The sequence below is a fragment of the Corvus kubaryi genome, unplaced genomic scaffold (assembly GCF_017639235.1).
Source record: "Corvus kubaryi isolate FWS band 111438036 unplaced genomic scaffold, C.kubaryi_AGA036_p1.0 37341, whole genome shotgun sequence".
Taxonomy (NCBI): domain Eukaryota; kingdom Metazoa; phylum Chordata; class Aves; order Passeriformes; family Corvidae; genus Corvus; species Corvus kubaryi.
In genome coordinates, this window is record NW_024581112.1 from 12,148,993 (window position 1) to 12,161,030 (window position 12,038).

At 50.3% G+C, this 12,038-nt stretch overlaps 1 protein-coding gene across 1 annotated transcript in view; it reads left to right on the top strand.

Moving 5' to 3' along the window:
- Positions 1–12,038, top strand: part of CLSTN3 (calsyntenin 3) — a 15,249-nt gene continuing 3,211 nt past the window's right edge. The window contains exons 1-14 of the mRNA XM_042031329.1: positions 1–141; positions 2,860–2,982; positions 3,945–4,140; positions 4,611–4,819; positions 5,126–5,275; positions 5,934–6,119; positions 6,716–6,985; positions 7,268–7,380; positions 7,460–7,622; positions 8,681–8,737; positions 9,517–9,674; positions 9,855–10,003; positions 10,456–10,682; positions 11,778–11,948. Coding sequence (XP_041887263.1) covers positions 57–141; positions 2,860–2,982; positions 3,945–4,140; positions 4,611–4,819; positions 5,126–5,275; positions 5,934–6,119; positions 6,716–6,985; positions 7,268–7,380; positions 7,460–7,622; positions 8,681–8,737; positions 9,517–9,674; positions 9,855–10,003; positions 10,456–10,682; positions 11,778–11,948 — 2,257 coding nt within the window. The 5' untranslated portion in view covers positions 1–56. The remainder of the gene's footprint in view (positions 142–2,859; positions 2,983–3,944; positions 4,141–4,610; positions 4,820–5,125; positions 5,276–5,933; positions 6,120–6,715; positions 6,986–7,267; positions 7,381–7,459; positions 7,623–8,680; positions 8,738–9,516; positions 9,675–9,854; positions 10,004–10,455; positions 10,683–11,777; positions 11,949–12,038) is intronic.

Here is a 12,038-nt window from a genome sequence, read left to right on the forward strand (position 1 = left end):
TGCGCGCCGCCGCCGCGGGAGCGAGGGCGTGGGTCCTGCCGGGACCCGCCGCCGCGATGGGCGACCCTCGGCCCCGCGCCGCCTTCCTTCTCCCTCTGCTCTGCCTCTGCGCTGCGCTGCCCGGCAGCGCCTCCAACAAAGGTGAGCGGCGGAGCGCCGCGGGCACGGTCCCGGGCGGCGGCGGGCGCTCCGCTGGGACCCCCCGGCTGCCCCCGCGGAGGGGCTCTGGACGGACACGTCGGCCGCGGCTCGTCCGTCCGGTCCCGCGGTGGCGGTGCGGCTCCGCGCTGCTCGCCGCCTTCGCCCGGCACGTTTTCGTCGGGGCATCTCCGCGGTCCCCGGCGGCCCCGGCTTTCTTCGCCCCTTCGGGCGCCCTCATGCCATCCTATCCCCATTCTCTACTTTGTCCATCTGTCATCCTGCCACCGCTTTTTTCTCCATTCTTTCGTCTCTCAGCGCTCCCCTCGCGTTTTCCCGTTTTCCACCCACTTGTCTTGCTTTTGTTTAGTTATCGCTGGGTGGATTTACATTCCCATCCCTTCCCTAGCATGCTAAGAGAGATTGTGTTGTTTCTCCACAGAGCCCTGCAGTTCATAAAACACGTTCCCTATCTCCATCTTCCAGTCCTAGTTCATCCATCTACAATCTGTCTGTAGGAACTGTTGTATAGTTCTGCGTTAATGATGCAGGTTGCTTTTGTGTATTTTATGTGGTAAAGATAAAAGACCCCCAAACTACCCCAGCGCTACAGCTGTAATGTTCGGAATGCAGATGTTCATTGAGCACATAGGGTGGTGGAGAAAGATGTAGGTTTCTAGATCTGTGGCTGTAGTGACAAGCACGAGAGATTCATCTGAGGGCAGTAAGTGTGTTGGTGATCTGACAGGCTGGGAAAATCTGTAAACATTTGAGGGACTCTGGGGTCATTGGGGAATGTGACACCTTAGGGTGCTTTCTGTGCCTTGGAAGAGTCAGGGCTACGGGGCGGGTGCACCGCAGAGCTGTGTGTACCCTGACATTGGCTGGGGCATTTATTTGTTCTGCTCTGCTTCCATGGGGCCTGGTGGCAAGGAAGGGCCCCTCATGCTCTGGATTTTCCCTCTCCTTTGTGAATTTGCACTCGGAAACATCTACCCACCTTTGGCAAATTATATTAGATTGACGGGAGCTTTGTTGAAGCTGGTAGGAGTCTGTATCCTGGTAGGAGTCTGTATCCTAAAAATATTCCTAAAATGTTTTTCTCTTCTCCAACAACTCATTTCCCAAGAAATCAGATTGGTGATTCCCAAGTTGCAGGTGGATGCAGCAAAGGATTTATCTCTGTACCATCAGCTTGTTACCCCAGCAACAGGGCACATTTGGCATTTATAGCTCTGGATCCCCACCTCGGTGGTGTGGCGCATGGATAGAGCCAGAACAGAATGGAATCCGGTGGGGACAATGGAGGGGCAGGGGGAGACGCGGGCACTTGCACACAGGGAGGATTCCACCTGCATACTGAGCAGGATGGATGCTTCTCTGGATTTCCTACGCAATGCTTTATAATCTCAATCAATACAGTGGTGGAGAAGTGCCAACCCACGCTCTTCGCTGCCATGCCAGGCTGGCTCTGCCCGCTCTGCCCTGCTGGGGCATCCCCTTGCTGACCTGTCAGCCTGCCTGCTGGCCCACCAGCCACCCCTGGCAGCAACCCCTGGCGCCGAAATGCACAAATGCTTGGTTGCACCGGATGCTGCCCCTTTTGAGTCAACACGAGGCCATGCCAGTATGGCCTTCCAGAGGACACTGTGCTGCAGAGGATGGATTTAACATATTGGAATGGCTCTTACTGGAATTAGCCCTTGAGGGGAATGGCTCTGTATCCTACTCCCCACCAGCTCTGAGCCATGCTGTGCTCAAAGTACTGCTGGGTTGTAATAAATCTTGGTCTCCAGGGGGTGGGAGAGTGGGGGATTATCTGGGAATGGGGGTTGTAACTAGGCCATGTAATATAATCTCTGAGGCCCATTTGGCAGGGAGTGGGCATGGGGGAGGGGTTCGTAGTTTGTAATGATTTTTTTTCTCTCTCACCTCCTATCCCCTCCCCTCCCCTTCCCTCCCCCTCACCCCTTTATTTCTCCCTTTCCTTACCCCGGAGCCTGTGTGATAAAGATTAATTTGCTATTTCTGGGCCTGTGACATTTTTCAGAGCCTCCTGCTGGCTGCTGCCTCCATGCCAAGCCTGGCTGGGCTCCAGCCAACGGGATTAGCAAGGAGGGGCCGAAGGAATATGGTGCTCACCATGGAGTGGGGAAGGAAGGAGCAAGGGACTCTCAGAATAGGTTGTTACGTGCATGGGATGGCTGACTGAAGGTGTACCTGGGCGTCTGTGTGTAGGTCCTGGGCCTTAGTCTAGAGGGTGCATGGCACAGGTGATAACAGCTGCACGCAAGACTTGTCCCCTGGGAACACCCCAAGAGAAGATGTAGGCTGGATCTTTTCATTACGGCTTCATTGAGCTAAAGGGTTTAGCATTTTGAATCTGTCTCCAGGCTGAGGCTACTTCTGCCTCTTGAGTTCACTTTTTTTTTAACTGCTCCAGCTTTTCTGGGCACCCAGATGTCTCTCCACGTATTTCTAATAAGTAATGAGGACACAAGGAGGAACACATTGTTTCTGATGAGGTGTCCCATGAGTACAACTAAATAAAGATAACTTTTTTCTCCCAGCCTGTTTTAGACGTTTTTATTTCTAGAGAAGAAGGTGGTGAGCGGTGGTTGTTACTTGCTAGGGGATGAAATTCTTCTCTTTTCCTACTGAATCTGCAATTGGTGGCTAACACATTCCTGTCCTCCATCCCTTACCCCAAACCTGCCTCAGCAAACAAGCACAAACCATGGATTGAAGCCGAGTATCAGGGCATTGTCATGGAGAATGACAACACCGTCCTGCTCAACCCGCCGCTGTTCGCCCTGGACAAAGATGCCCCACTGCGCTATGCAGGTAGGTGGGGAACTGCTCTGGGAAGGGTGGAAGGCAGGGACAGACTTATGGAGAGGCAGGGACACAGTGACATTCATTCCTGTGCTGGATCCTACCCCTCTTCAGGAAATGATCACCTCCAAACCTTGTTCCGGAGGAGGTCCCTAGTGAAGTCTGGAGGCAATTTGGGCACAGCTTGATTTAGGATGCTGTGAGCTGTTTCCTTAGGGAGAGAAACTGAGGGTGGAGCCAGCTACTTTTTGACGCAGTTCTGCTATTTCCAAAGATCACATGCACAGCGCTGTGTCTGTGAGCCCTGGAGAAAGCTGGTAGGGCACACTTCCTTGGCAGTGCTACATCCCCTCACAGTGAGCACAAATCCCTGGAACAACAGACGACACTTTCAGTGGTTGTAGTCCTAGTGCTTACTTAGGCCGTGCCTGCAGTTCCCTCACGCATTCTTCCTCAGCTTTGGGAGAGTAAATGTGGTCCCTGTGAGCTGAATTTTAGGATTTAGGTGACCCTATCTGCAGTTCCCTGCGGTACTCTGCGCATCCTGCGTGTGTGGGTGGATGAGACATCATGGATCTTCATGCTCTGGCTGTCTATCTGCAGTATATGGCCTGTTTTGCCTCCCTGAGGGATGAGGAGGAGACATAAGGTGCTCCTTCAGCACTGTGGCTGTGTAGCACTAATAAATGTAGCTTGAGCCTTGTAACCTCCAATCTTGTGATGCTGGTCAGGACTCCTTGCCGTGGGAGCAGTCTCCAGTAGATGGCAATCTGCACCATTAATGGCTGTAAGGGATAGCAAGAGGAACTCCTAGGGAACCAAAAACTGCTCAAAATGAAGGATGATAATGAGGGGGAATGGGAAGTGTGAGTTAAAAAGGAAGAAAATATGGGAAAGGAAGGCAAGGGGTGTAATGTGCTTTCCATAGTCCTTTTCTTTCTCCCCTTCCTCTCTGTTTTTGTGTGTACCAGGTGAAATTTGTGGCTTCAGGATCCATGGGTCAGGGGTACCTTTTGAAGCTGTGATCCTGGACAAAGCTACAGGAGAGGGGCTGATCCGGGCCAAGGAGCCAGTGGATTGTGAAGCACATAAGGAGCACACATTCACCATCCAGGCCTATGACTGTGGAGAGGGACCCGATGGAGCAAATACCAAAAAATCACACAAGTAAGTTCATGCAGACATTGCTGCCTGCTGCAAAATGTGATCTGTCACAAAAGTGCAAAGGAAAATTGCTGTGGAAACACTTCCTTTATCCAGAAGTATTCTTCTCTAGCCATGATATTGTAACTCAACATGTTAAGAAGACCCAAAGAGAAATGTTCACTGACTGTCACATGAGTGAATACAGAAACGAGGGCTGTTTGACAGCAGTTTCTAAGAGTGGTGCTGCATGTAGGTAGGAGGTCCAGATTGCATTATTATTACTTTTGCTCTTTCTGAGTGGTTGGAAACCATTGTCCAAGCACCTGTGTGACAGCATTGCTGCACGGAAATCAAGGTGTCTTTCCTTGTCCTTGCTTTTGGCAGCAGGAAATGAGAGTGGTGCACTTTAAAGGAATGACTTACTCTGAGACTTAGGTGGTGCATGGCTCCTAATCAGCCCATCGGTTCTTAGTGATGTCTCTCTGCATCAGGGCCACAGTGCACGTTCGAGTAAACGATGTGAATGAGTTTGCTCCCGTCTTTGTGGAAAAGCTGTATCGCGTGGCAGTGACGGAGGGAAAGCTGTATGACCGCATCTTGCGGGTGGAGGCCATCGATGGGGACTGCTCCCCGCAGTACAGCCAGATCTGCTACTATGAGATCCTGACCCCCAATATTCCCTTTCTCATTGACAATGACGGTAAGAATCCTCACCCACCATGTGCACATCACTCCTGTTTTCCTGCTCTGCTCCTTCTCTGCCAGCCGCATTTGAAGGCAGAGCTGTGTTATATAAATTTTCCAGCACTGCTGATCTGTGCTGGTGAGAGCAGCAGCATCCATTTTGTGAGGTGCTATAACTTGTTACAGAGTGACACTGGGCAGGGTGACTCAACTCCTTTTTGGTTGTTTTTGTCATTGATCAAAGATATGAGTGATTTTTAGAAGGAATGTCTTTGAGGAGACTGCTTGTCCTCTACCTTGATCTCTTTGTTTTGCAAACCAGGGAACATTGAGAACACGGAGAAGCTGCAGTACAGTGCAGATCGGGTCTACAAATTCACAGTGACAGCCTATGACTGTGGGAAGAAGAGGGCATCTGATGATGCTGAAGTGGAAATCCAGGTGAAACCCACGTGCAAGCCCAGTTGGCAGGGTATGAAACCTCCAAACACAGTTATCTCTTCCCTTCTCTTTTGCTCAGCTATTACTCAGTCCCACTCATCACACATATTTGTATATATGGGCATACACATATAAATCTGTATGCCCATATATATGGTTCAGTTCTGGCACCAGCCCATCCCATCAGGGGATGCAGTAGATGTCTAAGTCTGTTGCAAAGCCACTGAAAGGTAAATTCTGACATTGGAAAATCGTTCCTTGAATTACTGTGAACTACCATGCGTTTGATAAGGCTCATAGACCGTATTCAACAAAGACTGGTTTTTGGGGCTGCTGCTCTTGAGGATATTTGGCTTTTCCAGTGGTGGTGGAAAAGGTGCAGGTTCACCTTAATCAATTAGAATTAAGGGGAAATCAACACAGCTAAATACCTGCTCTGCCTGATAAAAGAGGCTGTCCAACCACAGAGTGATGACACACCAGTATTAGCTGTAGAAGCTGGGACCTTGGACTCTGTGCTTCTAGGAAATCTTCCATGCACTGGTGCCAGCTGCATAAAGCTGTATTTCCAATGTGGAAAGGGCCAAAAATTTGGACTAGTCCATAGATGCCACTTGTGTGTATGCCAGGTGTTCTGGCCCTGTGTCCTTGGCAGTTCCTAATCCCTCTCCTTCACTCCTTCCCGTTAGGCTGGAACAAAAGGATTGAGTACACCCCTGGTGCAGGCAGCCTCGCGCTCTTCCCCACCATTCACCTGGAGACCTGTGATGAGCCACTGTGGAATATCCAGGCCACGGTGGAGCTGCAGACAAACCACGTGGCCAAGGGCTGTGACCGGGATAACTACTCTGAGAAGTCACTGCGCAAACTCTGTGGTGAATTGGTTCTTTCCTGGGCTGAGGGCGGCTGTGGCACAGAACCCTGCCCCTCCCTTTGGAGGGGTTCACAGTGGTAGCTGTGCCTCACATAGCTGGGGGACACATTCCTCATGTCTCCTGTGGTCACTCGGGTGGGAGGACACCGAGCTTGGGTGTTGCATTGAGGGGCAATGGGTGTTCCTGCCCACATCTCATGGAATTGTGGAATGGTTTGGGCTGGAAGGAACCTTAAAGATCCTCCAGTTCCAACATCCCTGCCGGAGACAGGGACACCTTCCAGAGTCCCATCCAACCTGGCACTGAACACTTCCACAACTTTCTAGTTTTATAAGGAGCTACTTGTGCTTTCCTTGCTGGGAAGGCAGAGATTTCTGTGCATTGTCCCAGTATGCAGAGTCTGTGGGACTTCCCTCAGCACTGAACAAAAAGTCACCACCCTTCTCCAGATAGGAGAAGGCCTTTAGGCAACTCTTCCTCTCCCTGGGCACCGAGATATTAAAATGAGGCTTCCAGTGCCCATTTCATCTGATCCCCAATTCTCAGGCTCCTTATTTTCCCATGCCAACATTCCTGACTCCTTCCCTTCTTGGTAGGCGCTGCCTCAGGAGAGATTGACCTGCTGCCAGTGCCTAGCCCCACAGCAAACTGGACAGCGCGGCTCTCGGTGCACTACAGCCAGGACAGCAGCCTCATCTACTGGTTCAATGGCAGCCAGGCTGCCCAGGTGCCTCTGGTGAATGGACCAAATGGCCACGAGGGGCTGAGTGACCACTTCACCCTGTCAGTGTGGATGAAGCATGCCGTGGTGCCTGGCAAAGGCAGGCGGGAAGAGGAGACGGTGATCTGCAGTACAGTGCAGAGTGGTGAGACTTCTCCTGGGGTGGTGACACTGCTGCCCACTGCCTCTTAACTCCTTAGAAGGGATTGTCCCTGCAGGGGTAAATCTCTGGTGTTCCAAAGCAGGACTTGGGCAGGGGTGCCTCCTTAGGAACACAGCTTTAGGTGTCCCTTTTTCTGGGAGTGCTCAAGCCTCCTGTGAGCACGTGATGCTGAGTGCCAGTCATGCATGGCAGCGTGGGCTTCTGGGTTCTGGCTACTGGGACTGCTTGGAGTGCTCATGTAACTCCTGTGCTTGTCCCTGGCAGAGGATGGCTACTCGCACTACTCTCTGGCTGTGCATGGCTGCCGGATTTCTTTCCTCTACTGGCCATTGCTGGAAAGTGCAAGGCCTGTGAAATTCCTCTGGAAGCTTGAGCAGGTGAGGAAGGGTTTGCCTCCTCCCCGTGTCCCTTCTCCTTCTGCCCTTTGCTGATCCCATGCTCTGCTGTCTGCCGTAGGTCTGTGATGATGAGTGGCACCATTATGCCCTCAACCTGGAGTTCCCCACGGTCACGCTTTACGTGGATGGCGTCTCCTACGACCCTGCCCTGATCCACGACAACGGCCTCATCCACCCCCCACGGCCGGAGCCCTCGATCATGATCGGGGCCTGCTGGACTGGTGAGTGCCCACTCCCCAAACCGTGCTCTTCCCATGTGGGAAAAGAGGGGGTGGAGGGAGACCCAGAGGAGATGAAAGAAACACCACCCAATACTAAATGATGCAAACCACACTGCAGCCATCTTGCCTCCTTGGCACCAAAGCCAGTGTGGCTCCTTCCTTCCTCGTGGACCAAGGTAATAACAGCTCAGGGACAAGTGTCACTGACAGCTTCCTGGACAACAACCATGGAATATGCAATGGCTAACCAGCTTTCAGGCAGGGGAAAGTTGAAACTTTGTACCTCATTCAGGCACTGGCATTTCTATCAAAGCCCTTCCCCAGAAAGCAGGCAGTACTATTTATGCTGCTGACTGTATTGATGGGGATTTCTCTGTCTTGAGGATCTATATGAAGTAGTCACAAATCTTTCTGTACAAGAATTGGGTTGAAAGACAAAAATCAGATTAGGAACAAAGTTAGGCCACTACCAGATTAAAATGTGTTCTGTGGAGATGCAAGGCTGCATTTCTCAGATCCTTCAGTTCTCCTGCAAGACTGAAGCAGGACAGACCGAAAGGAATTCTCCTCCTGCTTGCCTTCGCTCTGGCGGAAGTTTCTAGCAAGGTCAAATATTTGCTGTACTGCTGCTTCTCTGAGGTCAGAGATCTTCCCACAGCTCTGTGCTCTCTTGATTGGTGTTTTGCAGACAACAAATATTGGTCAGCTTGGGACCCTCTCCTGCAGCTGAGTTTCTAAGGGATGTTGAGAGCATAGCTTGTTGGGAACATGGCTAATTCCCAAAATAGGTAACACTGGGAAAGGATTAAAAAACTCCAAACACTATAGTTTCTGCTTAAGTCAGCTACTCGTCCTACAGTCTCACCATCTGCTTCATGAGAGGAACTCTGCCCTCTGTCATCTGTGATGTGCTGCCTCTAGGGCTGAAGGGTGCACTGCTTGTCACAGAGCTGTGCTTGTGGACTGGCTGATACAGGCACTTGTATAGATACTTGCCTGACCCTGTAACTACCATCTTCCAATGCCTTATTGCTCATCCGGATGTTCTCCTTTTGCAGAGGAGAAAAACAGAGAGAAAATCAAAGGAAGTGAGAACTCCACCGATTCTGTGCAAGGTAGGGAAAAGGAAGAAGATGGGTCTCTTCCTCTCTTGACTGTGCATGACTATCACTTCTTGCATGGTGCCTTCCTCATACAGCTTCCCCAGTCCTGTCCTGCCACCTCCCACCCCCCTGGGAGGAAACCCCTTATTTGGCAGATTGGTCCTTGATACCTTGGTACCTCTGGAGCATGAAAAGGCTGATGGAAGGACTGCAGCCTGCTTTGAGTGATGGAGTATGCTTTTCGTGTGGAGAAAAGAGTCCTCATGCCTGATCATTAAAGCTGGTCTCTGAAGAACACAATAGCCATTAGAGACATCAGGAGATGTCACCTCATCCCTAACGATCTGTGGAATGTGTAGTTTCTTTTACAAGCCCTCACAGGAAGCAGAATGAGAAGGGGACAAGAAATTGTTTCCATCTGGCATTCGGCAGTTTGACAGAACCTTCTCTATGCTACTCACTGTTCACTGCCCTTGTCTTTTTGTTGGTCTGTTTTTCTCGCTTTCCCCCATCTTTTTCAAAAATTGTCATCTTGCTTCAGCATCCCCTGTCTTCTTGTTGTCTTTGCTTTTCCATATCCTGTGCAACCCTCTGTCCCTCTGTACCTGCCTTAACTTCTGTATGACCTTCACATTGTTGCTTTTGTTGTCTGGGCTTTTCCATGCCCCGTGCCCCTCTCTGTTTCCCTCTACCTCTGTTACCTCTGTGTGGCCCTCACACTGTTGCTTTTGTGGTTTTGCTCTCTTCCTCGCCATGTCTCTCACACCCTCCACCTCCCATGTTTCCCTCAGGAGATCCTCTGTCGATACACCACTACTTCCATGGTTACTTGGCTGGCTTCACTGTGCGCCCTGGTAGCTTGGAGAGCCGGGAGGTTATTGAATGCCTGTATGCCTGCCGTGAGGGGCTTGATTACAGTGACTTCGACAGTCTGGGCAAAGGGATGAAGGTATGCCCATCTGCCCAGCTTGCATGGGTCTCCTCCACTCTCCTCCCCAGCCTTGCTTCCCAGGACTTTGCCTGCTCCCCACCTCAGACAGCTCCCCACCTTTCTCCTTTGTGTCTCTCTCAGCCTGGACTCCTGTCATTTGCCAAGGAACCTGAGTGTTTTCTTCTCTTTTACCTCTAGGTTCATGTGAACCCCTCTCAGTCCCTGCTCACCTTGGAGGGTGATGACGTGGAAACCTTCAACCATGCAATCCAGCACGTGGCTTACATGAATTCACTGCGCTTTGCTACCCCCGGTGTCCGGCCACTCAGGCTCACCACTGCTGTCAAGTGAGTGGGCAAAGCAGCGCCTCTGGCTCAGTTCAGCAAGAGGGTTGCCTCTCTTTTGACTGAAGTTACACCCACTCACCTTGTATTTTAAAATACTTGTTTTTTAAGATGGTCTCAAAATGGGTAAAAGTCTTCCTGAAAATAAATGTTAAATTATCCAATATCCAAATGGATACTGTAGTATTGGTTCCTAGTGCCTTTGCAGAACTTCTGCCTCCACTCACAGAGGTGTGACCACTGTGTTTGCTGGTGTGACCAAGTCACTGGAAACCCAGTGGTGTCACTTCTACCACACATCTCTGCCTTGCACAGCAGGCTGTAGGGGAGCTTTAGGAAGACTGCCGGAAAAAGGATATTCCCTTCCCTGGAAGTAATGGGCAGGAGGTGTTCTTTTATAATGTTGTTGTTGGAAACTTGGGCCAACTGATGTTTTCTGAACTGCTCTCCTTCAGGTGTTTCAGTGAGGAGTCCTGTGTCTCCATTCCTGATGTGGAAGGCTACGTTGTGGTGCTACAGCCTGATGCCCCCCAGATCCTGCTGAGTGGCAATGCCCACTTTGGTCATCCTGCGTCAGACTTTGAGGCTCCGGAAGGAATTCCCCTGTTCCCCAACCTCCAGATCACCTGCTCTATTTCTCACCAGGTGGAGGCCAAAAAGGATGAGAACTGGCACGGTACCGGTGAGTGGAGTACAGAGCAATTTGTAAGAGACAAACTGGAAAAACCTACAAGAGTTGCAGTCCTGCAGAGGAAGTAGAGCCCCTATAATTACACCCAAAAGAGAGAGTTTACAAATTTAGAAGCAAGGCACATTGTATGTCGATATGTAGGCTAATCAGCTCTTATCCCTTTCTGCTCCTCCCTGTACTTTTTCTATCCACTCAGTTCCTTTGCCTCACTCTCTCCTAATTCTTTCCCAGGCTGCTCATTCCTAATCCCTTTTACATTTTACCTACATTTCCCTTTATTGAATCCAGCGCTGGATGGATGTCCTGCCTGTTACTCTCTCTACTCCTGCACTTACTTAGTCTCATCCTACTTCCTTCTCTTCTGCTCATTCCCTACTTCTTGCTCCCTTCCATCTCTTCCTGCATCACTTATTCCTGTGAATTCCCCAGTCAGTTTCCTCACACCCTACAGAATCCTGTTCTTCAATTTCTTCCCATCATGCTCAGATTATTTCTCTGCAGTCTATGCTCTACGTGTCCATTCGCTTCTTTCATATCTGCTCTGGTAATGGGAATTTTTGCTCCTACTTTTCTGTTCAGAAGCTTTGCCTTTCCTCATACAATGATGAGTTCCTTGACTTAAGAGCAGATTGTTCTCAATCCTGCTGAAAGCAGTTAGTTTTTTTGAATGTGGTTGCTATTTTAAAGAAGATAAGATCTCAACCATGGTAACCAGCAGTGCGAGACAGGGAAAAGCTTTCAAAAGCATGCAGGGCCTGGGAGTGTGTGAGCGTTGCTCCTAATTTGCACACTGTCATTGTCAACAAAGTCCTTACAGCCAAGATGTGTTGTCATGAACCAGACTGATAATAGTATGTTGTTCCAAAATAAAGTGACTTTATTATGTGCATAAATAATGTCATTAGAACCATCCCGCAACAAGTAATTAGACTGACAGTGATTTTACTTAAGGTCAGTGCTAGGTGGAGAAGTAATTACATATGATGTGAGCACTCTTAGGTAAGCAGGTACCCCTCTGAGTAACTCCTTCCTTCGCTGATGGCTGTCTGGCTTTCTGGCCATATCATCTTTCTGTTTGCATCTCAGTGACAGACACACGAATGTCAGATGAGATTGTGCACAACCTGGATGGCTGCGAGATCTCATTGGTAGGAGACGACTTGGACCCAGAGAGGGAGTACCTGCTCCTGGATGGGGCACTGCTGCAGCAGCGGGGCCTGGAGCTCGTTAACACCTCTGCCTACCTGACCATCACAGGTACGTCCTCTCCGTGGTCACAGCTATCCAGTTATGCCTCTGTCACCGCCTGTCAGGCATCTGGGAGAAGCACTTGATGTTAGAGAAGTG